The 26691-nt window shown below is 51.3% G+C and overlaps 13 protein-coding genes across 13 annotated transcripts; 6 read left to right on the top strand and 7 right to left on the bottom strand.

Annotated features, from left to right (window-relative positions):
* Nucleotides 1–1434: 1434 nt before the first annotated feature.
* Nucleotides 1435–3678, bottom strand: CC1G_01041 (hypothetical protein; the record flags this gene model as incomplete). Its single annotated transcript, XM_001832927.1, has 1 exon — nt 1435–3678. One exon carries the CDS (start codon nt 3676–3678, stop codon nt 1435–1437), a length of 2244 nt encoding a protein of 747 aa, XP_001832979.1.
* A 563-nt stretch (nt 3679–4241) lies between these two features.
* Nucleotides 4242–5339, top strand: CC1G_01040 (small COPII coat GTPase). Its single transcript, XM_001832926.2, has 8 exons — nt 4242–4318; nt 4375–4433; nt 4491–4551; nt 4614–4679; nt 4735–4967; nt 5023–5101; nt 5158–5180; nt 5234–5339. The coding sequence occupies exons 1-8, from the start codon at nt 4264–4266 to the stop codon at nt 5237–5239; spliced, it is 582 nt and encodes a 193-aa protein (XP_001832978.1). The 5' UTR covers nt 4242–4263; the 3' UTR covers nt 5240–5339.
* Nucleotides 5340–5537: 198 nt separating this feature from the next.
* On the top strand, nt 5538–7109 carry CC1G_01039 (GPI mannosyltransferase 1; the record flags this gene model as incomplete). The annotated part of the gene is made up of 4 exons (XM_001832925.1): nt 5538–5785; nt 5837–6454; nt 6509–6815; nt 6873–7109. The coding sequence occupies 4 exons, from the start codon at nt 5538–5540 to the stop codon at nt 7107–7109; spliced, it is 1410 nt and encodes a 469-aa protein (XP_001832977.1).
* A 31-nt stretch (nt 7110–7140) lies between these two features.
* On the bottom strand, nt 7141–7802 carry CC1G_01038 (small nucleolar ribonucleoprotein SNU13). Its single transcript, XM_001832924.2, has 4 exons — nt 7720–7802; nt 7602–7662; nt 7440–7543; nt 7141–7373 (listed from the first exon to the last, which is right to left on the bottom strand). Exons 1-4 carry the CDS (start codon nt 7774–7776, stop codon nt 7215–7217), a joined length of 381 nt encoding a protein of 126 aa, XP_001832976.1. The 5' UTR covers nt 7777–7802; the 3' UTR covers nt 7141–7214.
* A 175-nt stretch (nt 7803–7977) lies between these two features.
* CC1G_01037 (tRNA modification GTPase GTPBP3) lies at nt 7978–9924 on the top strand (the record flags this gene model as incomplete). The annotated part of the gene is made up of 9 exons (XM_001832923.2): nt 7978–8191; nt 8249–8350; nt 8403–8644; nt 8703–8823; nt 8883–9026; nt 9079–9244; nt 9299–9568; nt 9624–9739; nt 9794–9924. The coding sequence occupies 9 exons, from the start codon at nt 7978–7980 to the stop codon at nt 9922–9924; spliced, it is 1506 nt and encodes a 501-aa protein (XP_001832975.2).
* A 244-nt stretch (nt 9925–10168) lies between these two features.
* Nucleotides 10169–10730, top strand: CC1G_01036 (hypothetical protein; the record flags this gene model as incomplete). The annotated part of the gene is made up of 2 exons (XM_001832922.2): nt 10169–10296; nt 10355–10730. 2 exons carry the CDS (start codon nt 10169–10171, stop codon nt 10728–10730), a joined length of 504 nt encoding a protein of 167 aa, XP_001832974.2.
* A 273-nt stretch (nt 10731–11003) lies between these two features.
* Nucleotides 11004–11225, bottom strand: CC1G_01035 (hypothetical protein; the record flags this gene model as incomplete). The annotated part of the gene is made up of 2 exons (XM_001832921.2): nt 11004–11096; nt 11148–11225. 2 exons carry the CDS (start codon nt 11223–11225, stop codon nt 11004–11006), a joined length of 171 nt encoding a protein of 56 aa, XP_001832973.2.
* Nucleotides 11226–12057: 832 nt separating this feature from the next.
* Nucleotides 12058–14453, top strand: CC1G_01034 (general amino acid permease AGP2; the record flags this gene model as incomplete). Its single annotated transcript, XM_001832920.1, has 14 exons — nt 12058–12189; nt 12244–12274; nt 12329–12388; nt 12444–12506; nt 12562–12599; nt 12660–12838; nt 12892–12926; nt 12981–13103; nt 13152–13259; nt 13319–13744; nt 13798–13840; nt 13897–13972; nt 14026–14310; nt 14364–14453. 14 exons carry the CDS (start codon nt 12058–12060, stop codon nt 14451–14453), a joined length of 1689 nt encoding a protein of 562 aa, XP_001832972.1.
* A 92-nt stretch (nt 14454–14545) lies between these two features.
* CC1G_13854 (proteasome component pts1) lies at nt 14546–15769 on the bottom strand (the record flags this gene model as incomplete). The annotated part of the gene is made up of 6 exons (XM_002911773.1): nt 14546–14676; nt 14732–15002; nt 15053–15195; nt 15248–15316; nt 15369–15519; nt 15593–15769. The coding sequence occupies 6 exons, from the start codon at nt 15767–15769 to the stop codon at nt 14546–14548; spliced, it is 942 nt and encodes a 313-aa protein (XP_002911819.1).
* A 180-nt stretch (nt 15770–15949) lies between these two features.
* CC1G_13853 (hypothetical protein) lies at nt 15950–17872 on the bottom strand (the record flags this gene model as incomplete). The annotated part of the gene is made up of 7 exons (XM_002911772.1): nt 15950–16297; nt 16357–17165; nt 17246–17308; nt 17365–17390; nt 17443–17531; nt 17589–17722; nt 17782–17872. The coding sequence occupies 7 exons, from the start codon at nt 17870–17872 to the stop codon at nt 15950–15952; spliced, it is 1560 nt and encodes a 519-aa protein (XP_002911818.1).
* A 1105-nt stretch (nt 17873–18977) lies between these two features.
* CC1G_01032 (hypothetical protein) lies at nt 18978–20097 on the top strand (the record flags this gene model as incomplete). The annotated part of the gene is made up of 3 exons (XM_001832918.2): nt 18978–19120; nt 19180–19274; nt 19333–20097. Exons 1-3 carry the CDS (start codon nt 19033–19035, stop codon nt 20095–20097), a joined length of 948 nt encoding a protein of 315 aa, XP_001832970.2. The 5' UTR covers nt 18978–19032.
* A 522-nt stretch (nt 20098–20619) lies between these two features.
* On the bottom strand, nt 20620–23057 carry CC1G_01031 (nucleoside-diphosphatase; the record flags this gene model as incomplete). The annotated part of the gene is made up of 2 exons (XM_001832917.1): nt 20620–22772; nt 22844–23057. 2 exons carry the CDS (start codon nt 23055–23057, stop codon nt 20620–20622), a joined length of 2367 nt encoding a protein of 788 aa, XP_001832969.1.
* A 375-nt stretch (nt 23058–23432) lies between these two features.
* Nucleotides 23433–26464, bottom strand: CC1G_01030 (hypothetical protein; the record flags this gene model as incomplete). The annotated part of the gene is made up of 3 exons (XM_001832916.1): nt 23433–24659; nt 24711–25583; nt 25652–26464. 3 exons carry the CDS (start codon nt 26462–26464, stop codon nt 23433–23435), a joined length of 2913 nt encoding a protein of 970 aa, XP_001832968.1.
* Between the last annotated feature and the right edge of the window lie 227 nt (nt 26465–26691).

Below are 26691 nucleotides of genomic sequence, written 5' to 3'. Positions count from 1 at the left end.
CCGGGATTGGCAGATGGACATGCGTTTTAGCCATATCAGCGGATGTAACAGAGCCGCAAACGTGGAGAGAGAAGAGGATAGAAAAGCCATCCGATATCATCGGTGCACAAGTGTTTGGTTTCGCGAGGTCAGACAAACAGTTGGTTTTCACGGACTCACGGATCAGGATCACTTCGATTTCAAGTCCCGATAGCATTCGAGTCCGTTTGTTTGACTGGTATACTATGTAGAGCGCTAGAATACAAGCTAGGCGTTTGTGTCGTGTTTGTTTCTCTCTTCATCAGAGAAAGCCACACAGCCCAGCTACCCGAGCGATTACATAGGATGGCCTTAAGTTATAGTAACGTCTTGCCTAGGCGTGAATGGGCACCGTTCCTTCTATCGGTCCGCCATCCATCCACAAAAGTCCGACCATCGAAACAAAATCACGGCGGTCCCGGAAATTATGAAGAATTTGAAGGCCTCCTGGATAGAACTACCTCACAGGACTTTGCGCTTTTACTCGGTGAAGCATCGGTTCCAAGGCTCTTGGCCGTGTGCCATGGAACTCCCCGAAAACGTCCAAGGTAATTAAAGAACCATAGAGCTATGCGAAGAGAGCCAAGAGGAATGGTCATACGTGAGCATCTGAACGAGCATCTTAAGACTAGCCTTTTCGAACAAATACGTGTGTTTCGGAGACGTTATGAGATGTCATCCTCAGCTGATCACGACCCTCGCTTGTGTGCGGACATAGAACCTACGGGTATTATGCTCCAGCGAGAAGGCGAAACGTTCCAAGAAATATTTCTCTCACAGTTTTCTTCGATATACACACCGGGGCTCGTCAGTTCTTCACATCGCGTCCCTACTACCGGCGACCTCCACATCGGGTTGAACTTGAAAAGATATGGGGCATCCGGGACCCAATCCTCGACATGATCAGAAGAATACAGGACAACCAATACTTCCTCGAGGATCTTCGGAAAGATCCACGGCAAATGACTGCTGCGCATCCTGGGGGAGAGCGACTGGAGGGATTGACACAACCCCTCGACTCGGAAAGGATGCTTCCGTGTTCTCATGACGATTGAAAGAGAGGGCCACAAAGGCCCTTCCCGGAGCGGAGTCTGTCAGGTATTACTCTTCTCTTATAGGGTCGCATACAGTAGGCAGCGAGATCATTATAATATCATTCGCGAGCTCTGCGAACCCGCCGAAGGTGTGCACCTAATTCGCAAAACAATGTCTTATCCGTTCTTCCGTCCTCTGCTCACCTTCGAAAATGCAGCCTGATGTAGTCAGGCCCATCAGAAGATGTGTTGGAATGGCTTGCCGACATAGCCGCCGCACAAGTTGATGTGTTATGAGACTTCATTCTGATTTAGGAGGGCTACTCTGTACATTGGAGAGCATCAAACACCAAAGAAACACGAAACGGACAACAACTCGAGGTCAGACTGTATCCAGAGCCTCGAGTAGACTTTGCTCGAGTACAACTCGGGGCTTCAGCACCATCTCGATATCCCGCTTCATCACTCCAAGAAGATTATGGGGCTTCATCACCTCCTTCTGCAACCCAATCCCCGTCGTACCCACAACACGCTCGACAAAGCCCTTCGTTCTATTTCCCATAAATTCAAGCTCGTCATCCGAATCATCGGGCTCTACCGATCTCTTCTTGACGACAGACTTGCGTTTATCCTCGAATTCGTCTTCCATTACAGCAGAATTGAACGGCGTGTCGCAGGAGATGATGGCGAGGTCGACGTCGCCCGAGGTGCTGATTTCAGCCATGGCAGTGCGGAGGTCGTAGGCGACTTTGACGAGGCTGACAAGGGAGTTGCGAGCCTCATCAGGGCCACGTCTTCCGAGTGCATCAGCCTGGTAGCCAGCGATTGCCCATCCAAAGACGGACAGAATCTCGTGGAGGTCGTCAATTATATCTTGAGCCCAATCGCTGAACATATTAACCGAATCCCGGGTGTGAATTTGAGTGATGGTGGTTTTGGCCCCGCAGATGTTGTGGCTATCTGATAGGGAAGGATAAGGGGAGGCGCCCATGGCAATGTAGTTGGATAGCTTACCTCCAACTTTAAGCTTCGAACAAACGTCAACGAGAAATTCCGCAAAGGTGGCCTGCTTGGGATACCAGGCTTCGATGATAGAGTTGCACCAAAATACTAGAAAGATCTGGAGGACGATTTGAATGAGCAGAGGGTTCAGCATCGCCGTGGTGGGGATGTTCGTCAATATAGTCTCTACGGCCCGTACTCCCAACACCTTTCTAGCGCGGTCGTTTACACCTGTCGACACCGAGGCGTATCGACTGCCTCTGTTAGTGATGAACTTGGACAGGTGGGCGGAGGTTTGGAAGATGTCGTGGTTGAACTGGTTCATCATGCTAGTGACTTCGGTGACGGATTTGGCGACAAGGCCTTGCGCCCCTTTTCGTTCCCTCAGGATGTCGTCTTTGTGTTCATCTGGAGCATAGGAAAATCCAAAGACGAGAGCGCCGACGTCCTTCTGCTTCTTCCTGTACTTCGCGTCGGCCTTCCAGCGATCCGTATCGTCGACGTATCGGTTGCGGCGCTCGGCCTTGCGAAGTTTGTAGTGCGCCTGGTCGAGTTGGTCGTGTAGCACCATGGGTTCTTCGTATTGTGTCTGCACGACGTGGCGGAGTTGCTTCACTTGTCTCCTAAGATGAACTTTATCCTTCTCATGGTCCTCCACGACGACTGAGAAGTCATTTATCTGCTGTTTGAGGAGCCTGACCTGCTGCTCGAGTTGGGCTTTCTCTGCGACAAGTTGATCCCGCTCTTCTTGGGTCGACTCGAGCGCGTCCAAGGCATGTTCATATTCTTCCTTCAGCGCAGCGTCTGGCTCTGGGGCGCGTTTCCGCTTATCGTCATTGTTGGAAGGAGTGCTCCCGCGACTCCCAGACGCCTTCCGTTGCTGAGCAGCCTGGATCTCTCTTCGACGCTGTGCAGCAAGTTCTGTGAGACGCTTGGTCATGTTATCCGAATATTTTGTCTTCGGTGGATCAGGATCATTGATATGACAATAATCTGAGCCTTCCGAATCAGAGATGAAGGAACCAGGGATGGTGCTTCTGGTCGGGGTGGAGACGCGTGCTCTTAAGGAGCTCCATGATTGCAGGGATGAACCGGGCACCGCGTTGGAAGGATGTCGTGGGTGAGAGCCGTGGGAGGCCTCGCTGGGAGATGGTGGCAACCTTTTGGAAGACGAGATAATTGGAGATGAGCTGTTTGATGAGCCGGATGGTTCTGGTGCCTCTGGGTCCCCAATATCTGGAGCCAAATCACTGACATCACGACGTGAGAAGTAGTTGGGAGGAGGTTCAGGTTTGGGAAGGGAGCTGAAATGCGATCCTTTACCCAAACCAGTGAAGGAGTCGTCGGATGGTGGAGGATCCCAGTTGGATGGCGACGATTGCCCTGATGGCAAGTCCTTCCGGTCGGAAATGACCCTTAAACTGGTTCCCCGCAGTAGGACGGACCTATTCTTCGCATTTCTCGCACTAGAAGTCGAGGATGGCTTTCCAGCCCTGCCAGTGGGCTTGGTATTGAAGCCGCCGACCATGGGCGCATCATCTGAGGAATCGTCATCAAAGTAGTGGGAGGGCGTTTCTTCCTCGACGAGAGTTCGAAGTTGAAAGCCAGCAGAGGAAGTGGCCATCGTTGAACCCAAAGCGCTCGCTTTTGCAGTCGAGGGTGTTGGGAGTAACTTGGAAACCACGAGGCCAGGCTTCTGGCAACCTTGTCCTTCTATCCCGATTTAGGTCTGATTGACGTTCAAAACATAAGGTCATCAGGTCAGCCGTCCCTGTTGCGTATGCTTGTAAATGGTTGCAGAAATGAGAGAATATGGATGCTCACAGTGTCCATTGCCGTGACCAACCCCCAAGATCCTTGGTCAACCGAACAGGTATCGATTCGAATTTGTAGCCGAAGACGTGACAGACTGGCATGTGTTACATTGTTTTTAGCTATACAAGCGTGCAGGGGGCCAAAGACAATGTTCAGACCCGTCGTGGCTGTTACTGTCGATGTCCAGAACGTTGTCGTCGTCGTTCGAGGCAGCGTCCGGATGGCCGGAGGCTTCGGAGGTTGCCTGTTCCGGGTAAGGATGCACGTGATGTGACAGGGTTCGATCATGACGCTGGGACCTCGGCCCCTGCCGTCAGTCGACTGTTCCACGCAATTCCACGTCTGCAACGCTCACCTTTTCTCCTTATCTCTCTAATTTCTAACATCTTTCACAATGGGTTTCTTTGACGACTGGTTCGGCTGGGTTTGGGATATTTTGGCCTCGTTGGGTGAGCTCGCTCCCGTTGGAATGCTCAGAAATGCGGCAGCTAATTCGGTTTGCAAGGTTTGGCGTCGAAGAATGCCAAAATCCTCTTCCTCGGTCTTGACAATGCTGGCAAGACGGTATGTGCGACTCGAAAAATGCGAATAGCTATTCTCTAATGCCTCTGTGGCATACAGACTCTCCTGCACATGTTGAAGAACGACCGACTTGCGACTCTCCAACCAACACTTCATCCAAGTGCGTTTTACACGTAACTACTCGTTTCGAATAAGAACTGAAAATTCTCTCCTTACAAATAGCATCGGAAGAACTTGCCATTGGGAACGTCAAGTTCACAACCTATGATTTGGGTGGACATCAACAGGGTGCGTGGCTCCAACGTTTTCTGTATGGGAAAGCCGGGCCCTAACAGCTTTCCAGCCCGCCGCCTCTGGAGAGACTACTTCCCTGAAGTCGACGGAATTGTCTTCTTGGTTGACAGCGCCGACTTTGAGCGATTCCCTGAATCAAAAGCTGAGCTCGACGCACTTCTTTCTATTGAGGAACTCGCAAAGGTTCCCTTCGTCGTCTTTGGTAACAAGATTGATGCCCCTGGTGCTGTGAGCGAGGATGAGCTCCGACACCACCTTGGTCTCTACCAAACCACCGGCAAGGTTGGTCACTTTTACTTCACGGCTAGATGTTCAGAATGCTGAATCGTATATGTAGGGCAAGAACCCCTTGAGCGACATCCGCCCTATTGAGGTCTTCATGTGCTCCGTCGTCCAGAGGCAAGGTTACGCAGAAGGTTCGTCCCGTTACCCCAGTCTCTCCCGCGCCTTGTGCTTACTCGTCTCTCCGTAGGTTTCCGATGGCTATCACAATATGTAGGTTCTCCACGTTGCGTCTTAATTGAACACGTCCTAACGTTCCCTTCCAGATTTAAGCTGTCGTACCATCGCGGACAAGGCTACGTCGACCTGTCTCTTTACCGTAGACTTGGAGCCACCAGTTTTGTCGTTATGATATCATTACTTCGTTCACCCGTAGTTTACCTTCGCCCTATACACATATTTCCTTGACTCTCAGTCTTAGATTGTGTGCATGAACCGTGCCTTTAACCAACTGTCGAAAATCGCCCTTGGTAAAGTTGAGGTATGTAAAGCGTTTGACGAGTCTGTGGCCACGGTCATTTTACATGTGAATTGTTGGGATGGTGATGTGGCGTCTTGTAAAGTTCAGCCATGTCTGCTTTCTCCACGACCTCGTTCCCTTCATTCCGGAAGGTCCTCTTATTCTCTGCGGCTCTGCGGGTAGCCCTCATTTTGTACAGTGAATGGCATGACGCCCGCTCCCTGGTCAAGTACACCGACGTCGATTATCGCGTTTTCACCGACGCGGCATGGTTTCTCTCCAATCCTGGTCCAGGGGCAGCCAACAGGGCTGAAGGTCCTCTCAAGGAATTGTTTGGCGTCAAATTGGACTTTGGGAAGTAAGTGTGGACTCCATAGATCCTCGAACGCGTTACTGAAACGCGTTGCAGTCCGTATACAAGAGAGACCTACCGATACACGCCCCTCCTCGCCTGGCTGCTCACTCCTAATGGCTGGCTGCACCCTTCATTCGGGAAATACATCTTCGCGGCCTGCGACCTTCTAAATGGATGGCTGATATACAAGATATTGCTTCAATACGTCCTACCCAAAATCGTTGAACAACCCAAAGCGACGTCGAACATCAAGCCAGCTAGCAATGCCAGTTCGGGGACGAAAGCGGGCAAGGTCAACCCATATGTGCTGGAGAAGAGGCAATCGCTGGCGACGATTTACAGCGCCGTCCATCTGCTGAACCCTTTGGTCTTTTCAATTTCAACGAGGGGCTCTTCAGAGTCCATTCTGTCGCTATTCGTTTTGGCGACCCTGTACGCGGCCATGAAGGGCCGGTGGAATTTGGCTGCCATGTTTTTGGGTTTGAGCACACACTGGAAGATTTACCCACTTGTATATGGGGTGGGGACGCTTGGAGCGATTGCTGCAGGATCTTCGGGTCATGCCCGAGGTCTTTGTGCGATAGTATCCAATCTCGTAACCAGGAAAACTATCCAATTCACTGCATTGAGCGCGGTGACGTTCGTGCTATTGGGCGCTGGATGCTATGCTATGTACGTTCATCGCCCGCTTTTCTATCTCGCCGCAGATGCTGACGTTCAATATAGTTGGGGATATCCTTTCCTCTACGAGTCTTACATCTACCACCTGCGCAGGCTGGACCACCGACACAACTTCTCCCCGTACTTCTATCTCACGTACCTCACTTACCCATCATCCGACACCAGTGTCGTGGAGGAGCCTGTCACTCTGTTGAGCCAACTCCTCCACTCACCATTGACCAGCTTCGTTCCTCAGATGGGCCTCTCCCTGGGACTGGGCCTCCTGTTCGGAAGGACGAAAGAGGACCTGCCCTTCGCCTGGTTCTTGCAGACCGTCGCGTTTGTGGTGTTCAACAAAGTCTGCACATCACAGGTACGTTTCCACTCCAGCTATCCGCCAGTCCATGATTGACCTGGGTCCCCATTGCAGTACTTCCTGTGGTACCTCCTCTTGTTGCCCCTCCTCCTTCCTCGACTCTCCATGTCACGCTGGAAGGCCATGGGTTGCATCGTGGTATGGGCGGCAGCACAGGGCCTCTGGCTGAGTGAAGCGTATCGACTTGAATTCCTGGGAGAGAATGTTTACTTCCAGCTCTGGATTCGAGGTTTGATCTATGTCGTCGGCAACTGCTGGGTATTGGTGGAGATCATGAAAGCGTACAACTAGAAGTCATTACCGACTATAATTGCATCTTGTTTCCTTGGCTGCAAAGAACCCCAAAATGATGTACAATGGCATTGTCAAGGAGTTGTAACATACAACATGTCGCAATTAGACGATGAGTTTTTCAATGGCGTTCTTGACGGTCGTGATCTGGCTGTTCAATTCGCGGGATTCGCCAGTGGTGACGCTGGCGGCGATGACAGGACGGGAGACGTTGCAGGCACGTCCAAGGGCGGCCTTGGAGGGCACGAAAACGTAGGGAACGTTCTAGAGACACGAAGAGAAACATTAGTTCTGGGCCGAATTCAGCAGGAAAAAAAAGGTAAAACGCACCTTTTCTTCGCACAGCAAAGGGAGATGGAGCAAAATCTCCAGAGGTTCCGTATCCGCGGTCAACACGATGAACTCGGCGATACCTCGATTGAGGGTTTTGGTAGCTGAGGAAAAAAATTGGTCATTTGAGAGCAAAACAGAGGTGATAAAGGAAATGCGTACCCTCGTTAGCTCCCTTTTTCAGCTGCTTGTATTGGCCGGCTTGTTGGACGAGCTCGAGAATCTACAGCGCAAAAAAAAGGAAAATGAGAAAAACACATCGTTTCGATAAACAACGAACCTGGTTAGTCAGATTAGCGTCGGACAGAGGCCAGGCTTTTCCGTGTTCGGCAGACATAGTGTATTAAAAAGATTCTATAGGAGTGTTGACCTCACTGAAGATCCTTGGTCGGTTAGTGGAAAGGTTGCAAAGGCAAACTGAAGTCGCTGTTCGATTTTGGAATTTGGAAATTGAAAGGATTAGTAAGCAGTGATTTTCCCCTCCGCTTAGGGGCTCAGCGCACCTCCTTTGGTTTACGTCCTCCACGTCGAAACAGGAATGCTCTCCAGATCACCTCTGCGGTCATTAACACCTTTGACAAGATCCAGATATCTACAGACGCGACACAAAAGCTCTCTGGTACTCTCTGATGCGCAAAGGTCAACGATTTATGCTTTGGGAACGCCTCCAGGGAAGGCCGGAGTTGCAGTCGTGCGCGTTTCGGGACCGGATGCGTTGGAGACATGGAGGGGGATGGTGAAAGGGTCTGGCGGTGAGGTTAGGTTGCTCAGGTATCAGCTAAGAAGCTTATGCTGATTCTTTTCCGTAGGACACGAGACCACACCACAGCCATGGAAATTGAAACGATGTCGAATTGTTCATCCTCAGAACGGGGAAACTATAGACGACGGCCTGGCGGTGTTCTTCAAAGGTCTGTCTCTTCTTGCCTCTTAGCAGCTCGTGATGCTGAACGTCTGATACAGGCCCAAAATCATTTACTGCCGAAGATACCGTCGAGTTGCACCTCCATTCCGGCCCTGCTGTCATTGCCGCTGCCCTTGCTGCGCTCTCGACGTTTCCGACATGTAGACCTGCAGCACCAGGCGAGTTCACAAGAAGAGCGTTTCTGAATGGTCGTATGGACTTGACACAGGTGGAAGGACTGAAGGACCTGATTGATGCGGGAACGGAAAGTCAGAGGAAGATTGCACTGCGAGCTGCTGAGGTGTGTATTATTCCTCTCCCCGCGCCTCTGGGGATCCTCTCAGGGATTTGTATTACAGGGAGCCATAAGAGAGAAGTTTGATGAACTCCGGCAACGGATTATTTCTGCACTTGCCAAGGTGGAGGCTCTGATAGATTTCGGGGAAGGGGAAGAGATAGAGGAAGGCGTCTATGAAGATGGTCTGTGGTCGATTTTCCTTGTCGTATTATCCGTTTCGCCGATTGACATCAAACAATAGCTAGGTCCCAGGTTACAGAAGTGGTCGATATCATCAAGGGGTACTTGAATGACCACCGGAGAGGGGAACTGTTACGAAGCGGAATTCGATTGGCCATATTCGGCCCACCAAATGCAGGAAAGAGTAGCCTGCTCAACATCCTTGGTAGTTTCTGTCCTTTGTCCAACCACGCACCATACTGACGCGACGTGGTTAGCTCGACGCGAGGCTGCCATCGTAACACCTATCCCGGGAACAACACGGGACATCCTGGAACTGGCACTTGATATCGGCGGTCTCCCTGTCATTGTCGCTGATACAGCTGGACTTCGGAAAACAGACGACACGGTGGAACAAATAGGGATTGAGAGAGCAAGGAAAGCGTAAGCACACCCTACCCTCTTCTGCAGCTGCATCTCACGCTATCCCATTCCTAGCGTCGCCAATTCCGACGTTTCGATTTGTGTTTTGTCGCTTCCTGACCTACAAAATCTAACCGAAGATGGCAACAACTGGAAAGAACTCATCACGCCCAACACCTACTTCTTGTTGAACAAGGCAGACTTGATGCCCGCACAGTGGAGACCAGATTCTGCAGTCCTGAGGGAACTCGGAGTTGTGCAAGAGAGGATGTGGGTCTCAAGTCTGGCAAAGCGAGATGGCTTTGAGGTATTCTTGTCCGGCTTTGCGAGCGCTTTACAGAAGCAGTGCGTCTTTATTAAGTCTCATCCTTGATGATCACTATTCTGACCCTTCCTTTAGATTTGGGATGTCCGATGACTTGACGGAGGCGACACAAAGCCCCATCATTACTCGGCAGCGACATCGAGAAAATTTAGAAAACGCGACTCGATTCTTGGAGAGTGCGCTAGCCTATGGTCTGTCTCCCTTGCTCACTTCCGCAGAATTTAAAGACTGAACTTGGACATTAGGGCCCGATGACATCGTCTTCGCTGCGGAAGAACTCCGATACGCTGCCAATGCTATCGGAAAGGTAACTGGTGCTATTGGCGTGGAGGACGTGCTCGATGCAGTGTTCCGCGACTTTTGTATTGGGAAGTAGGACGCTCTCCCTTCATCCACCCTATCTACCTCTGGAACCCCGTCGTCCTCTGTCGTCTTCTTGTTTTAGCGCTCGGGAGCGGAAATTGAAACCTATTTCTCACGCCCCTATCTCATTAGCTCGAGCCTATAGGCGCGCATTTTCGGCTTTGTTCAGCTCTATCACTGTCGATCGAGCACCCATCCTCTCAATCGCTTTTGAGACTCTGCTTCCGTTTGGAAGAAAGGCATCACACTGACCCGCAATGGAGTCTTCCAGCGTCGAACGCTCCCGTCCGATGTACTTTGCCTATGGAAGCAACCTTTGGCTCGACCAGATGCGCCGACGTTGTCCTGACAGTGTTTTACGCGGCGTTGGTATTTTGCGTGACTGGTAAGTTATGTGAATTGGGATTTCATCAACAAAACATTTTCTCACCAAATGCTCCTAGGAAATGGATAATCACAGATCGAGGATATGCCAACATCGTCCCATCGCCCGGCGATCTAGTTTATGGCCTGGTTTTTGACCTGAGCAAGTCAGACGAAGATACGCTTGACGTATACGAGAATGTGCCGATCGCGTATGAGAAGGAGTACAAGGCGGTGGAATTTGGTCCTTTGGATACGAAGTCGAGCTCTGCTTTGGAGGAGGTGCTGATATATATCGACCACATACGGGTGACAGAGAACAAGCCAAAGCATGAGTATATTCATCGAATCAATAGGGGGATAGAGGATGGAATCAAGCATGGCGTTCCGGAGAGCTACTTTGAGAAGTATTTTAGGTCATTCATACCTGCAGACTCGGCTAATAATGCGCCGTAGTGTACTTAGACTATGTCATAGACAGGGATACCATCTTGGAGTCTCCATTTACGAATTGAGAGGGTGCTCGGGACATGCATTATGCCTGTCGTGTCGTCTGTATCCTGACCCTCAGGCTTCTCCGTTGTCTGCGAACTTCCTAGCACTTCAGCACCTGGATTGCGTTTGGTATGACTGCGAAGTGTCCTGTTCGGAGGGGCTGGATTGTGGAATTTGCTTGTCGTTCTCTGGTCCTTGGATTTTCCCGAGCGCTTGTTGGACCTGGAGACGTCTTCAGTGGGGTATCTCAAATGAAGGATAATGGGCTTGCTTCGTGTATGGTTTAGAGGAGGCACTGGGCTGTGGAGTAGATACAAGTGCGCGGTTCTACCAGAACTCATACATCAGGACAAATATATAAGCTTTGAGTGTACGTACCGTTTTACTACTCTGAGAGGACAATTGGCTGTTCTTCCTGATATTCACAATGGGGTTCCACTTTTTTCTTCGACCCATCTTAGTTGCAATTGGGACTTGGACTTGGGGGCCTTGGGTGAGCGAAGGAGTTCACGGGAGATCAAGGTTGGTTTCGAAGTATATATTCGCTTGGATGGTTCCTTTCGAATGTTCCGCAATGCATAGATACAGCACTGGAGCCCTTCAACTTAGGCTTCCATGCCGTCGAGCCTCGGGGAGCCTGAGATCATTGCCAAGCCCACATCCGGGCTTCCCGGAGGACTTTGCCAATCACAGCCAAATACAGATGTTGCATTAAACGCTCGACAATTTTCTTTTCTTGTTTCTTCATCGCAGCCTCTTAGACAGTACCAGCCCACAGACTCTTTTTTCACTGCGGGTAAGGTGATTCTGGCTCAGCGTAGAGGAAACCTGGAGGCGACTTAGAGCTTATCCGCCCTGTTCAGTGGTGAAATAAGTGTCAAATCTCCCCCATATCCCTTCTTCGACCTAGTCATTTAGTTTGCGTCTAGATTTCAATCTGACCATGCTAATCATATACCTTTTCCCCCTTAGACCTCTTTATAAGTAAGCTATGCGTCAATGAAGTCGTTTGCCGTCAAAGTATGTGGCTCGAAAGATGGAACGACGTGTGGATCGCTTTGGAGGCCTTGGTAGGCCTTGGTCGTCTGCGAATCAGCATCCGGGTATTTGAATTTCAAGCCGGCACATCTTATTTTCATGCGGTAGCTACGTAGGCCAAGGTGTTTGAGGGTTCCGAACCATATAGGTCCGACAGACCCGCCCAGTACTTATACCTCGGCCTTCCCCCACTTCGCTTGAGCGGTTGCCGCAGTCTTCTTTGCGTTCTCCAGTCAACTCGCCCACGAAGATGTCTGTAGAAGTGGTCAAGGACGACGTTGTTGGCGAGAAACATCTGTTCAAGATCTCTGAGGAAGATGTCACAGACGATTCCGCATCCAGGTCTTCCCAACCGCATGACCAGACACATCGCAAATTGAAGGTGAAGCAGAATCTATCTAGGCCTTGCAATTTACTGACACTCTTTTGATATCAGAACCGCCACATCCAGCTCATTGGAATCGGAGGTAGACACAGCGGGTTCGCGGATACGAACCCTCGATGACCATGTACTCTGCCAGGAACAATCGGAACGGCACTATTCGTCCAGATAGGCTCGGGATTGACCAAAGGCGGTCCTGGTGAGTTTCTCGTCAATGAATCCCAGTCAACCATACCCCTGAAGCTCTTTCATAGCGAGCTTGTTCCTGGCTTTCACGTTTTGGTGTACCTTCATTGTGGCGATCAACAACTGCCTATGTCCGTCATGCCCTTTATCTCAACCTGCTTCATATCCGACTTTTGCTTCCCTCAGCCGAAATGGTCACCTGGATGCCGATATCAGCCCCCTTTGTATGTGCCTATGCAATACTGGAAGTTATATCACTCGCTCACGCTCACCCCCGACCTCAGGTTCGCTTCGCAGATCATTTTGTCGATCCCGCCTTGGGTTTTTGCGCCGGTATCAACTTCTTCGTCTTCCAAGCCATCCTAATCCCGTTTGAAATCGTGGCCTTCAACATCATCCTTCACTTTTGGACGGACAAGATACCCTTACCGGCAGTCATTGTCTTTATGATCGTATCGTATATGTAAGAGCCGTGTCTTCCGCCCTCCTGACCATTCACTCACAGTGATTGGCTAGATTGTTGAATGTTTTCACTGTTCGGTATTACGGAGGTCTGTCAATCTCTGAATCATTCTTATCCAATCTTTCGTTCTGACGCCTCCTAGAATCCGAATTTTGGTTGGCGCTTGGAAAAGCTGTATTGGCTACAGGCCTGATCATTTTCACCTTTGTCACAATGGTCGGGGGTAACCCTCTACGAGACGCGTATGGATTTCGATTTTGGAAACGTAAGTTATCTGTATGCACACCTGACGAAAGCTACTCACCTTTTTCAGCTTCAAATGTCGAAGGTGCTCCGTTTGCTGAATATATTAAGGAGGGCAACCTTGGACGTTTCCTTGGATTCCTGGCATGTCTCATTCAGGCGTCCTTCACGATTGCAGGTGAGCAATATCCAGTTTTCTTAGCGCCTCTTAAACGCAATGTCGACCCATACCTCCAGGTCCCGACTACGTTGCCGTCACAGCAGGCGAAGCTGAAAAGCCACGCAGCATTCTCCCCAAGGCGTTCAAGGGCGTCCTCTACCGACTCACCACCTTCTTCGTCCTTGGCTCCCTCTGTATCGGGATAGTCGTGCCCTACAATGACGCGGACCTCCTTACGGCCCTTTCCGACGCCCGCCCAGGTGCAGGTGCCTCGCCGTATGTTATTGCTATGCAACGCCTCAAGATCCCAGTTCTACCACACATCGTCAACGCGGTGTTGCTGACGGCGGTGTTCTCAGCCGGCAACGGTTATGTATTTTGTGCTAGTCGGACGCTATTTGGGCTGGCGCTGGAAGGGAAGATGCCCAGGTTTTTGCTGTACTGCACTCCTGCGGGTATCCCGATCTACTGCGTTGGGGCCGCAATGTCGATTTCCTTGCTTGGTGAGTGACCTTGGCGGCCATGCAATACGTCTTACTGAGGACACTTGCCCCAGCATTCCTCCAGGTCTCGAACAACTCTGCTGTCGTTCTACAATGGTAAGTCTCATCGCCATTATGCGAAACTGGGGTTGATCGCGCCTTTGTCCGCTCAGGTTTGTGAACTTGGTGACGGCGTCCCAGCTCCTGAATTATGCCATCATTGCCTTCACCTACCTGCGATTTTACAAGGTACAATAACTAATGTCCGTGTCACCAACTTACTAATTCAAACCACCTCGCAGGCATTGCAAATCCAGGGCATAAACCGAAGTACTCTGCCCCACAAGAGCTGGTGGCAGCCCTTCTCCGCGTATGTGGCAGACGACCTCACTGACATGCCTTCGCTCACACCCTACCGCCATTTCAGGTGGTACGCACTGATCGGGACATTCACCATGGCCTTTGTGGGTGGGTACACCGTCTTTCTCCCCGGATGGTGGGACACGCCTTCGTTCTTCTTCTCGTATACCATGATCGTGGTCTGTCCCCTCCTTTTCTTGTACTGGAAACTCCGGCACCGCAGTCAAGTGAGTCCATGCTTCTCCAAGCCATCCTCGTACCCACTAAACCCTCCTTGCAGTGGGTCGATCTGAGTAAAGTCACATTCTTCCGTCACGACCGAGAGCAAGTCGATAAATACGAGCAGTACATCTCCCAGAATCCTTTATGAAACCCTTAGCGAATTAAGAATCAGCCAATAAACAGTGCAAATAAGCGTGTACAATTACAATGAATGTTGAACGACGTAGAGATAGCGATTGTTTATGATGTAGCGGCAGGCGGATTCTTGGAGCTGAGACCCTCAGTCCGGACGTCGTAGCCGTAGCCGTGACCTGGGGAGCCAGCAACGTCTCCAGGGCCGTCGTAGTGAAGTTTGTTGACGTCGTAATTGCCTGAAAAGAAAACATGAGGGCGATGCAAAGCGGGAGATAAAGGTACCAGACGTACCAATGAATTCCCAACCGTGCTCCTTCACATGGTACAGGTTGACTGAGTTACCAGAGAACGCGTCACGATGACCAGCAGCGTAGATGCTCCTCCTTCCAAGTTCTTGAGCCTCGGCATCGGTCAAATCCCATCGGTAGCCTTGGTCCAGGACACCGTATGCAAACGTGCTACCGGATCCTACTGAGAACAGATCACCCTTGAGGCGGGTACCATCTGAGTCGACATAGAAGATGGCAGGTCCAGTCTTGTCCCAGCCGCAAATCATGGTACCCTAAGCGCGCAGTGAGAATATCGTCTCGAGGAAGGCACCGTTTAACGTACCATGCTCAGACCCATGCCCTTGTACGAGTACACCAGATTACTCAGGAACTTGCTCGCTGCTGAGACGGAGATTCGTTCCTTGTTTCTAAGTTCGTGTAAGCGGCAGTGCATTCCGAGGTAAGTTTCCCAGTATTGACAATCGGCTACGGGGGGAATCAGTACTCGATTCGCACTCTCGTCGGTGACGATCCACACCTGCACCACCAGCCATGGTTCCGAGTAGATAAGGGTTGATTTCAATAACCTTCTTCACAGTGCCGGAAGCTAGACTCCATGGTTAGGAATTTGAGGGCTGTAAGCTCTGCTATTGACGCACCGATATAGCTCCCCGCTGTTGCTCGCGAATCGACAGCTACGATAACACCTCCTTGGAACCTGAATGCGAGCGTCGTCGTTCCATGCTGAATCTTGATCCTGCAACTAGGGTCGGCGTGATCGTCTGTATGGAGTCTCAAGAAAGCAGTAGGCTAATTGTAATTCCATTCCATTGTCAGACTTTTATTTTTTCACTCAGAATCACTACATGAGGTAGAGACGTACGTCTGGAAGTGCAGGTACGGTGAATGTAGGAACGCCTTTGGCGACATTGCCAAAGCCAGCCACAGATCCCCAAGCGGCGTCGCCGAAGTCGTCGTCCTCCTCAACGACCTGCTGTCTTGCCTTGGCTAGCTGAGCGATAGGCCCTGTACTCGAGAATCGTTGGGCAAAGTTGTGCATGGCGGTGAAGGGGAAGTGGTAGACGTTATAAGCTGACGCGTCGCGCGTAATGCGATCATCAACTCGCTTTTGTTTGGCATCGATCACTGTTCCTAATGGAAATGCGCCCCTATTTTAGCCTCGCGACTGCTCGAATTTAGTGAACTATAGAGGTACATGCTCCCTAATTGTAAAAGAATTCTAAATCTTAACAGGGAGGGTATCGCCTACGAAACCAGCAACCTTAACATTCCTAGGATATCGATGCTGTTCAAAGACCCCATGGGACATGTCGTGGTTTCTGCTACACTTACTATCCGGTCCTTTCAGGGGCGGAGGATATCGCCCAGGAGGATAGAATATTTGGCCATCTTCAATGTGGCTGAAGCTACATTCGACGCAGTAGTATTGAGGTGGGACGTTTAATCCGTTTTTTTGTGCTGCTATGACTTCCTTGGCCTTGGCAGTGACGGTGTCCTCGTCGGAGAGAAGCAGCCATCCGGTCTTGAATGTATCCTGCTCGGAATGTTTTTTGAACTCGTGCATGAGCTATGGAGGCAGCATGGTTAGCCAGGAAGCGATGGATTAATTCAAGAGAATCCACGAACTGCGTTTCTCCAATTCATTACCAGACGCCCTTCCTTGAAGTTGGGTTTATGACAGCGCAAACACTCGAACCTGACGTCGAGTTGGTCCATCGCCTCGAGTGTGAGTGAGGCCGGGTCCTTTCCGCACAGTGTGACCAGGTGCTTTGCGCATTCTGACGTTTCGTGATCGTACTCGAGTTGGTCGTGACTTCTGTTCCAGATGGTCACATCCCAGTAGTTTAGAAAGAAATCCCCCGAATCAGAAGGAGCGCCCCTGTCGTCGGATTTTGCCGTGCTCCTACGTTTTTGAGATACGCAGGGATGGGTAAGAACTGTAGGGTAGGCAAGAATCTCCGTGCACCAGATGCAGCTGAAGAAGGTTGTTGCCCTGTCCAGAACAGAGCGGTCAGGAGAAAATCGCTTGTCCTTCTCTTTTCCCTTGTTCAGGGTACCGCCAGAGCCGGAGGGCTGAGCCATCAATCCCAATAGCAGGTCCATGGCAGCTTCGCGCCATTCCTGCGAGATCCTGGGAATATGATCCAGCAGAGGAATGAATTCCTTCGAGGTAACCGGCTCGTCATATGGAGTGCCAGTGATGAGGGAGAAGAACGGTTCGGCGATGGCGAGGTCCACTACATTCGGGACAATTTCATGTCGATGGCGCAGCACATAATACTCGCGGACAGCGTTTAAATGGGCGAGACGCATCTGTATCGACTCTTCCTTCTTTCGTTTCGCAAGCGCCATTGCTTCGTCCCTGCTCTTCTTGGCTAGGGTCTCGCGGACTTCGGTCATAATCTCGATTACTTGGGGTGTGATTTTTTCCCAATCTACGAGGAGATAAATAACCCAATCGAACGGATATCATGAAGAGCCAGTACGTTACCTTTCTCTGTGAGGGCGTTCTTACTCCTGAATCGTGGAAGAGTCTGGAGGGCACTGAGTCCCATCATTTCCGCCTCGTCCTTGAAGCCTACCAACGTGGAGCCAATAAGACATTAGCAAGTGCCTGTAGAGTGTTGCCCTTACCAAGTTTCTCCAGATATGACATGTATCTAGTAAACAGTCAGGATGGCACAACGGCATTCTTCCAACAGTAATGCTCACATTAACTCTTGATCTCTTCGTTTTTGGTCCGCGTATGCGACCTTGTCTCCAGGGTAGTTGTCTTCCCATCGCCGCAATGCAGAAATGAACTGCCAATAGAAGGGTCAGAGAGACAATAGCGCTTCGAGGATAGCGTTACGTCGCACCCTTCGATAGCCGCTAAGGATCTCCCGTTGTTCCTCGATATACTTCTTGAGCCCTTTCTCGTTGTCTCTAAGGGGGAGCATGGCGGCCTTATGCTTCTCATACATGCTCCTCAGACATCCCATGTCCCTTGCGCCTATACAGTGAAGAAAGATCAATCTGGGAGCTGGATCTTTCACACTTTGGAATACTCACGACCACTAGGAGGATAATACCTGATTTCTGTGACGTGCGTGATTTTTGCTTCTACCTCGTCCTCGTAATTGGGGCTCACAAAGCTAATCATAGTTCGAGTTCAGTAACGGCTTCCTTCCGTCCATGAAAGAAAACATACTGGTTAGAATAGCATCGGTTGCACAGGCGGATATTCTCTATCCAGTATGTGGTGACATATTTCGAGACGACGCCGCAGTCCTGGAAGAAGAGGCGTCAGTTGGGAAACTGGAACAAGAGAGAAGACCGTATACATCGCAAGTATTGTCAAGGGTTAAGGCAGCAAGCCTGGGCAGGCTCCAATCAGAGTCCTTCGGAACGTGCTCCAAGGGGAATTGTACGCTTTCAAATCCCTTGAATACAAAACGCTCCTGTTAAGTCTATTCTCTTCCGCCATACCAACAGAGGAACACACCTCCTTCCATATAGTTTCACAGAGTTTTTGGTCCAAGACAATAGAGCGAAGGTATTTTGTCGTACGCGACAGGTCGAGAAGGGCCTCGAAGTTGAGATACCTAAGTATCTCTAGCAATACCTCGAGCGGAAGCTCTTCAATGGGCCCATTTCCTGTCAAACGCCTTCTTCTAGCCTTCTTCTGTGTAGGCTCAGCTTTAGACTGTTGCTGGCTGATTTTCTGTCTCTTGCGGGCTGGTTTGGACCTTGACGTGGACGCTAGCTGGATTGGTGAAACAGTGGTCGGATCCATCTGTGGCTTGTCGTCCTTCTTGTTTCGAATTCGCGTCGAGCGACGTGGCCCAGTGGACGATGTGTTCATGCTGGATGACTGTTGCCAGAAGCCGTTTCTCAAAAGCTGTTGATCTCGAAACTTGGTTGGAACTTGTTCAAATTCAACCATGAGAATTGATGCTATCAGCAGCAGCGCTCAGTGGACGCGTGCAGCGGGGCCGCCGACTCGGACTTACTCAGTATGGTAATGGCGGGCGTGCTACTGACTCGGTCCCCGACGACCAACGGATTCAGTAGTACGCAAAGGTGCTAGTTAATTCCTTAGCTTTGCACACGACCTGAAATGACGTTGCAGGAAGTAACCTTAAGGCAACCAGTGGAATGACAGGACTCAGTAAACCATTGTGTAGCCGTCACGTCAGAATTCCCACGAGTCTGAGGCGATGACATTGAATGCGCGCGACACGATTTTCATCTGTACTCATCGCGGCGACACGCTGAGCTTCGAACCTCGGTGTACACCCCCTAAAATCCACTGGAACGAGGATGTCTTTCTTCGAAACCCTTTTGATGGTCGAGAGCCACTTCGACTCAATCCAGCACCCAACACCGAGCGATTTCGCTCTCGTTTTCAGTATGTGGTCATTCTCGACATAGCCTGCTTCAGCCATTCAAAGGATTGGATCTGCACAGACACGGATGAGGTGAAGAAAAGGGCAAAGATCGAATGGGAAGATCGCGAGTCGATTCTTCTTGAGCAGACTCTCGTGAAGGCCCAAGGGAGGATGGTAGGCTTGTCCACTTTGGTGCTAGAACCCCTCATTAGTAACATGGGCCCGCATCTAGTTCAGTCGCCTCGAGAGTCAGGGCGCAGTGAAGCGGGACCAAATCGTGTCTGAGTTCTGCGCAAAATATCTCCCCGTGATTATTGATGGCTTTCTCAAGCTACTTCCACCCAAACCCAACGACAATCCTACTGAAGAAGACAAACACCGCCAAGATTTCGAACTTCAAAACACATTTTTCAAGCAGCTCGTTTTCTGCCAGAGTAACCCCTACTTTGTAAAGTACTTCCGGTCACAAAAAGAGGCCGGGAAGAACAATCGCCGTTTCGTCCAGACTGTCGCAGATCGATTCCTGCGGTTCGCGATTCGGTGGAACTGGAAACTGATCCATTATGAGGACGACCCGACGACGCCCTGTTCGTGCGTAGAAGACCTCATCATGGAAAGTCTCCAGTTCTTCTCGACCCTTCTCATGGTCTACTCGAAGGACAAGGATCGGACAGGGCTCCTATACGAAAGCACCAAAACCCGCTTCCTACAGTTGCTTCGTCCCTGGTCACACCATGTTTCCAAGGCCAATCCTGAATTTGCAGAGTATGCTTCACGTGTTCGGTCCTTCTTGGAGGAGAAGGAGGGATTTTTGGAGGTAGCTCAACGCGTCAGGAAGGGATACAAACGATGGGATGTCTGTGCCCTTCCTTCCTGCGACAAGACATCCGGGCTGAGGGCATGCGGAAAGTTCGTAGACCAATTTCCTAGTGGTTGCATTCTTCTGACGGACATTATGCTTTTTTCCCTCACAGATGTCAAACGACTGTATACGTGAGTGTCCGTTTCTTAGAATTACGAGACTTAGGGCTCACCAGCTGCTCCAGTGTTCGCCGAAGCACCAGAAAGAACACTGGTCCCAACCATCGAATCCGCACAAGGCCCAGTGCCACGCAACGGATTATTAAGGACTACCAATGGACTCGGGAACATTTGTACCCATTAACTTCTGCGGATCCCGCAGGTTGCTCAAACGCCGGCGAAGGAAAGTCATGAAATAGTCTTAAAACAGTCAGTTTAAGAGGGTTGGAAAAGGGACACAGCCCAATGCAATGCAGATTTCATTATTCCTATGCAGATGTGGATGCGTCTATGTAGTCGTAAAATGCAACGTCCCGCAATGTACTCCTAGCAGACTTCGTCGTAGATAATAAAAATAGACATCTCGCAATCGTGGATCGTGTTCGAGGGCCGGAAGCCCTCCAGATAATGACAGGATCTGGGCATCCTCGTCGCGCATAGATAGAGGTACCTAACGCGGATGTTTATGGAGTCAGTATGAAAAAAAGGACTCTAGACCTCATCCTTCGTGATACTTGTGCACCGAATGCGAACTGTTCATCCTGGACATCGCCGCAGGTCTCGGCGCCAAACTGGTCAGACTCATCGTAGACGCGTTCCTCGACCGAGACGATACCAAGGAGGCTGCAGCCTCGTCGTCCAACATGAACGTACTCGGTGCAGGTGAAGGTGAGCGGGAATGCGCGAACTGCGTCGCCGTACTAGCTGACACTGAGATGGATGGTGGGAGGTATTGTGGTGGCGTCGAGAAGGACCGGGTAGGTGTTATGGGTGGTCGTGGCCGTGAGGAGCCGGACGAGGAGGGTCCAGAGGGGATTCGGAGGGGTCTGTTTTGACCAGTAGTCACGGGCTTGAGTGTAAGAGGTCGGTAGGGAGATCGGTTTGAAGGGAAGTAGCGGCGGATGGGTGTGGGTAACTTGTTAGTCCAAGGCGTTGGTGACGAGGGTCGTGAACCATTCACCCGACCTTCCTCCATGAGATCTGCATAGGCATCCCGTTTGGCAACATTGTGCATGGAGCGAAGGAAGAACGATCGGAGTTGTCGCCGTAGGGGGAAGCAGATGATGAAGAGGGCAAAGAGCATGAGAAGGTAGACGAATACGAGGACAGGTGAGAACCCAAGGTTCTCTTTCGTGAGCGAAGCGGGCAGGTGAGGATTTATCCGATCTTCGAGTCCAGCAATGGACAAAAAAGGTGGTCGAATAGGCTGAATAGGCGAATTGGCCAAATCCTCGATGTCATCGATTGGGTCCACCAACGGCCTTGCCATCTTGTTCAGCGGCGGAACCTCCTTGCTAGCTTCCAACACCATCTTCCCAAGCGTCCAGGAAATTGCCAAATCCCCGACGGTATCCATGGACTGAAACGCCGGCCTCCCAAGACCCTTCTTCGCCGCCTCCTCTTCCACTTCCTTCCCTCCCGTCGTCTTGTTTCCCCCTGGGTCCACTATCCTTGGCAAACCCAGTCCCTCATGGAGGACATTCGTTATCCACGCAGCCTTGAAGCACTGCATCTGCAACCTCGGAATCTCCACTTGCGGACCCCACTTGCCAATGCCCACCACTTCGCCACCCTCCCCCACCACTTCCCCATCCCCTCCCAACCTCTGCTTCCTCCGACTCTCCTCATGCATCCTAACCAACTCCTTCCAATCCTTCGAGCAAAACTCTGACGCCGCACGTTCATACTGCACAAAGTTGTAGGCTCCCCCAAGTCCAAAAATATGTTCAGAAGAATACCAATACTCCGATACCCCAATAAACCTGGATACCGAAAAGTCGATAGGTGGGACCGAGACGCCGTTCATGAGACAATGCTGATGGTGACACGGCTTCTGCTTGTTTAACAACGGAGCAGTCGCGCGTAGACATTTTTCAAAAGACCCCGTCCCCCGTAGTTTATGGGACACCCTCGAATGCGGCGAGACCGGTTTAGTGTGCACAGGCGACTCGACGAGTTCCAGATTCTTGGGTAAACACGGGTCCGGCACGACATCATCATCCTCCCCATCCTCATTCGCCTCTTCAAACTGAAGCACATCCTCGTCGTCGGCCATCCGCCCAGCCTCGTAGTCGGTGATCGCCTTCCCGACGTACCGTTCGCGGGCCTGGTTCGTGCCGTAGCCCAGCCAAGTCGTGACGAAGACCTTGTGGTGGATTTCTTCGCCTCCCATTAAGCGCAGGCGGACATCGATGAGGTGGTTCCCCCCGTTCCTGTGTTCGGCGGCAGGCTCGAACGCGATCTGCGTCGACGCGCCTCCCATGTCCAGGAAGCCATACGTCGTCCTCTCTCCCTCCACCCTCCCAATACCTTTGTTATCCGCGACCTTGAAACCGTCCATCAAGTAATTAATCGCAATCCACCCAAACAATCCTTCCTCCTCCCCTGTAATTATCCTCACACTCGACCCACATGGTCCAACCGCATTAGGCGAGCCAACCTTGAAATTCGAGTTTTGCAGAAAGAAGCGACACGTCTCTTGGAGGATCTGAGCCTGCTTTTTAGGTGGGAGGAGACGCATGCCTGCCGTGGCAAGGAGGAAGATGGGCGTTTGAGCGTGCAACGAGGGAGGGATTTGGTCGAGAGCGTGGTGCAGGAGGGGTTGGAGGTACGCCCCTACATCCTGCGGGGAGTCGGCTAGGGACGAAAGGCCTGAACATATCCAAAGTATAAAGAATAGACAATCAGTCTTTACAAAGAATGGAAATACAAGCCGAGCGCACCAGGTTCAACCTTCTTAACCCAATCCTCTTCTCCCTTTGTACCTTTCTCGACTTTAGGCAGCGAACGCGCCAATTCACTGCCTTTGGGTACATGAATCGTCCGCGGGTCTTTCCAGCTGTAGATCTGCAGTCTTGACCCAGACGAACCAGCGTCTATGACGATTCCGAAGTGCCTTCCGCTGAGCCATGGATCGTTCGCCGTCGGTGGTGGCATGTTGATGATTCCCCTGCTACTGCTGAGTACTTCTTGTTAGTCTTCAGTGCAGCAACGCTCGAGAGTGCAGTGAGCGTCGGGTAATGCTATCGAGATAGCGACCAAGGCGACTTGAGGCCGTGAATGGCGGCTTGAAAGGTGGTGGTTGAGAGGCAAATACGGCGTCGACCAAAATGGCAAGTAAAGACCCTCCGAGACACGTGGAGATGCTGTCGATATCCGGTCGGATTTAGAGTCTCGAGCCAATCGCGAGCCGTGGAATTGGCCATCTACCTACAGTCTGGTATACAGGATGTCAGTACTTTACACAGTCTAGTCTAAAAGATGTGTCCTTGAATCCATCCACTCTTTCACGAAATCTCAAGCACCGACAAATTAATCATCATCCTCTCTATAAGTAACCTTGCGAACAACCCTCCCACTTCGACTCTTGCTAACCTCCAGATCATCCGTCAACCCCTTGGTCATCTTCTTCTGCAAGCTCTGTTCCTTTCTCTTCCTCTTATTCAACACAGCCAGCACCCAATCCGTCTTCTCGAGCAACTCCGCACCCTTTTCATAGAGATCCTGTTCTTCCTGCGGGGAGAGAAGCTGGGGTGTGGTGCGGAAGCCTTCCCAGTAAAGGAGGATTTGGCGGATGGCTTCAGGGAGGAGTATGTCGATGCAGAAGGAGAGCTTATCATCGGTCGAGAGCGCTTCATAGTCTGGGCTGCCGGTTTGGCGGGGAGCAGAAGTGGGTGTGGGGGTAGAGTCTTGACTCGGTCCCGTTACTTCAGTCGGAGGAGCGGTTGAAGCCGGAGGGACCGTGGTATCAGTGGTCATAGCGTCTCCTCCTTCGTTCTCTTCCAAAGAGGCAGAAGATGGCTGGCTCAAGAGGCTGAACGACGAACTAGGCGGTTCCATTGGAGGCGAAGACACGAGTTCAGTCGGGACAGGTGAAACCCGAATGGAAGGAACGGGAGAGCCACCGGCGTCACTCTGTGCAATTCCACCTCTAGGCGCCTCTTTCTCTACTTCCACTTCCATGGGCACATCTACGCCTTGTGTCCCATTCTCCTCCACCTTGCTTTCCTTCTCCGTAGCCTCCACCTCCATAGCCGTGCTCTCCTTCTCCCCACCCTCCTCTTTTGCCCTCTCCGTCGCTTCCGTTTCCGCCTCTGCCTCTGCTTTCGCCTCCTCCACCTCCATGTCCGCCTTTTCAACCTCCTCCCTGCCCACAACACCTCTATCTCTCATAACCATCTCCTCCCTCAAACACCAATATGTCACATACACATTCAACTCTTCCACAACCATCGGATCCATCATCCCCCTTGCCGTGGACCCCTTCGTCACATTCATCCTCCCACTCCCGCCCTTCATAAACATCTCTCTCTTACTTCTAACCGGCTCGTACTCGTCGTTTAGGATCGCCTGGAGGACAGGTTTGGTATATGCGAATTGATGTCGGATGGGGAGGCGCATGAATCTTTCCGGGTTCGGAAGCTTGGAGGCGGGCGAGGGCGATTGACTTCGACGGGCTGATTCAAGGACTTCTTTCAGGTGATCCTCATTCTCATCGTCATCGTAGGTGTCTTTTGTGGTACTCTCCACTTTGCCCATCTAGACACAACATGCGTCAGAATCCACATGATGCAGTATGTTAAAACTCACTTTACAAAGCCCAAACCCATCCTCCTCCTCCGTAAAGAAATATGATCTCGGAATGTCCATCTGGATATTATCCAGAAATTTGACTTTATACCTCCGTTCCTCCTTCACGTTGCCCCGAACCTTGGGCGGGATATACGCCAGTACCTGGGCAGGCCAGTACTCCTTCAACGACACCTGGTTCGTCCGCGCCAACACCAATTCTCCTGGGATCTTAATATTGCCGTCGTTCATAGGGGGTGTAACCAAGTCGTCCAACATATCTTTGACGCTATACCACTGGTCTTTGCCATCATCCTCCGCCTCTTCCTCGTTCTCGGATTGATATTTCCTCTTCCGACCTGGTTTACTTTTCGCCTTCCCAATCTCCTTCTCTTTCCCCTTCCCTTTGAGGTTCGACATACTCCTTGACCGGCCCAACACTGTCGTGCTTGGTGCACTAAGAGTCGGCTGCGACAATATCGTGTCGAGGGACGGCAGATCCTCATCCGTGTCCGCTAGATCAACCTCACCAACCACTGCATTATGCTTCCCCTTCTTCACCCCACTTTTTGGTTTCGTCCCAACAGCACCCTGTTTCTCCAAAGCCTCCTTCAAATCGTCCACAGCTGTCTCCCAAAGGCCCGGTGAATCGTCCACTTTCATCGACCCTGAACTCTTTGGTTTCTTGCTGGGTGAGGGTGACTGTGAACTTGGTCCTGCGGATGACGAGGCTTGTTGGAGTGCGTCGGTGTAACGTTCGAAGCGAAGTTTAGAGCGGGAGACGAAGCATGGCAAAATGTTCTCAGCGGAGGGGTGTTGGATTTCGACTGGAGTCTTCTTCCATAGGAAGAGTTCGATCCGCAGGGGAAGGGAGGTAGGATCGTCATTGAGGACCTAAGTAGCCACAGTCACGACTTTGAAATCAACAACTGTGGATCGAGAGAAAGGCAAATACAACGCACAGTAGCAGGCCACCACAACCTCTCCGTACTCGAGTCCGTATCATCGGGTGATGATGGATCGAAAACGCCATCCCTGAAGGCATTCTTCCCGTTTAGGAGAACCCACACATGCTTCCCAAGGGATTCCAAACTCCACGCGGAATCGGATCTCTTCTGCTTGCCTTTTGACCCCGTCGTAGCGCTGCGTTTGCGACGCGCAGCAGAAGCAGAAGCATTCGAAGTCGAAGCAGGGGGCGCGGTTGTGGTCGAGGACATAGATGCAGCAACAGCTGCAATCCGTTTAGACACAGATGACTGTCCTTCTCCATCGGAGAGCAGTCCAGAGCCATTAGCAGTTGTAGCGAACATTGGGTGAGCCCGAATGACCACTGGCTTTGGTTTGGGAGGGGAAGCGTCGACAGGCGAAGACAAGGGCGTTAAATCCGACTCTTCTCCATCCAGGGGGTTGACTGGCGCCATCGTCGTCGACACTTCAATTGCCCGTTTCTTCCTCGGCCTCCCAGACCCAGGCGTCGTCGGCACATGCACAGCTACACTCGATTCCGTCGTAGCCGGTGGTGTCTTTGAGCTTGTAGCTGCTGTACTCGTTGGCGGACGTCCCACCTTGCCCGTTCTCGAAGTCGCAGAAGCCCTGCCTTTCGGTCGACCCTGACCGCGTTTCCTTCCACGTCCACCACTACCGCCAGCATCAGAATCCCCTTCAGACTCACTCGACGAAGTGTCCATGGCGGCTTTCCTAACCGCCTCGCCTGCCTCCCTCGCTGCCCTGCGTTTGGGCAGGACTTGTCCATCGAGAGTCGCGTCTTCTTCCATTCTTCTTGATATGTGGGTCGTAAAAGTGAAAGGGACCGTGGAAGAGAAAAGAAAAAGGATGGGTGGGTATGTGAACAAGTGAAGACTCCGAGTCGTCGAAGATGCCCAGCCCACTGTGCCGGAACGCCTTCCTGATCGGGACGTCGCGTTTCTGGTCACGCGGCCAAGATGAACCATTACGGCAGATTCCGGTGTTTGTCCTGAAAGGTGTTGGCAAAGAACGCGCT

The sequence above is a fragment of the Coprinopsis cinerea genome (assembly GCF_000182895.1).
Source record: "Coprinopsis cinerea okayama7#130 chromosome 2 map unlocalized cont3.2, whole genome shotgun sequence".
Classification (NCBI taxonomy): domain Eukaryota; kingdom Fungi; phylum Basidiomycota; class Agaricomycetes; order Agaricales; family Psathyrellaceae; genus Coprinopsis; species Coprinopsis cinerea.
This window is presented reverse-complemented; position numbering and strand designations above follow the sequence as displayed.

What these genes read in the sequence shown, in the direction of transcription:
- CC1G_01040 (XM_001832926.2), top strand. Translation starts at nt 4,264, where the DNA reads ATGGGTTTCTTTGACGACTGGTTCGGCTGGGTTTGGGATATTTTGGCC. An exon ending in CCAACCAACACTTCATCCAA is followed by an intron (nt 4,552 to 4,613) that starts GTGCGTTTTACA and finishes CCTTACAAATAG; the next exon opens with CATCGGAAGAACTTGCCATT. An exon ending in TCTACCAAACCACCGGCAAG is followed by an intron (nt 4,968 to 5,022) that starts GTTGGTCACTTT and finishes TCGTATATGTAG; the next exon opens with GGCAAGAACCCCTTGAGCGA.
- CC1G_01038 (XM_001832924.2), bottom strand. Translation starts at nt 7,776, where the DNA reads ATGTCTGCCGAACACGGAAAAGCCTGGCCTCTGTCCGACGCTAATCTG. An exon ending in GAAAAAGGGAGCTAACGAGG is followed by an intron (nt 7,544 to 7,601) that starts GTACGCATTTCC and finishes TTTTTTCCTCAG; the next exon opens with CTACCAAAACCCTCAATCGA. An exon ending in CTTTGCTGTGCGAAGAAAAG is followed by an intron (nt 7,374 to 7,439) that starts GTGCGTTTTACC and finishes TCGTGTCTCTAG; the next exon opens with AACGTTCCCTACGTTTTCGT.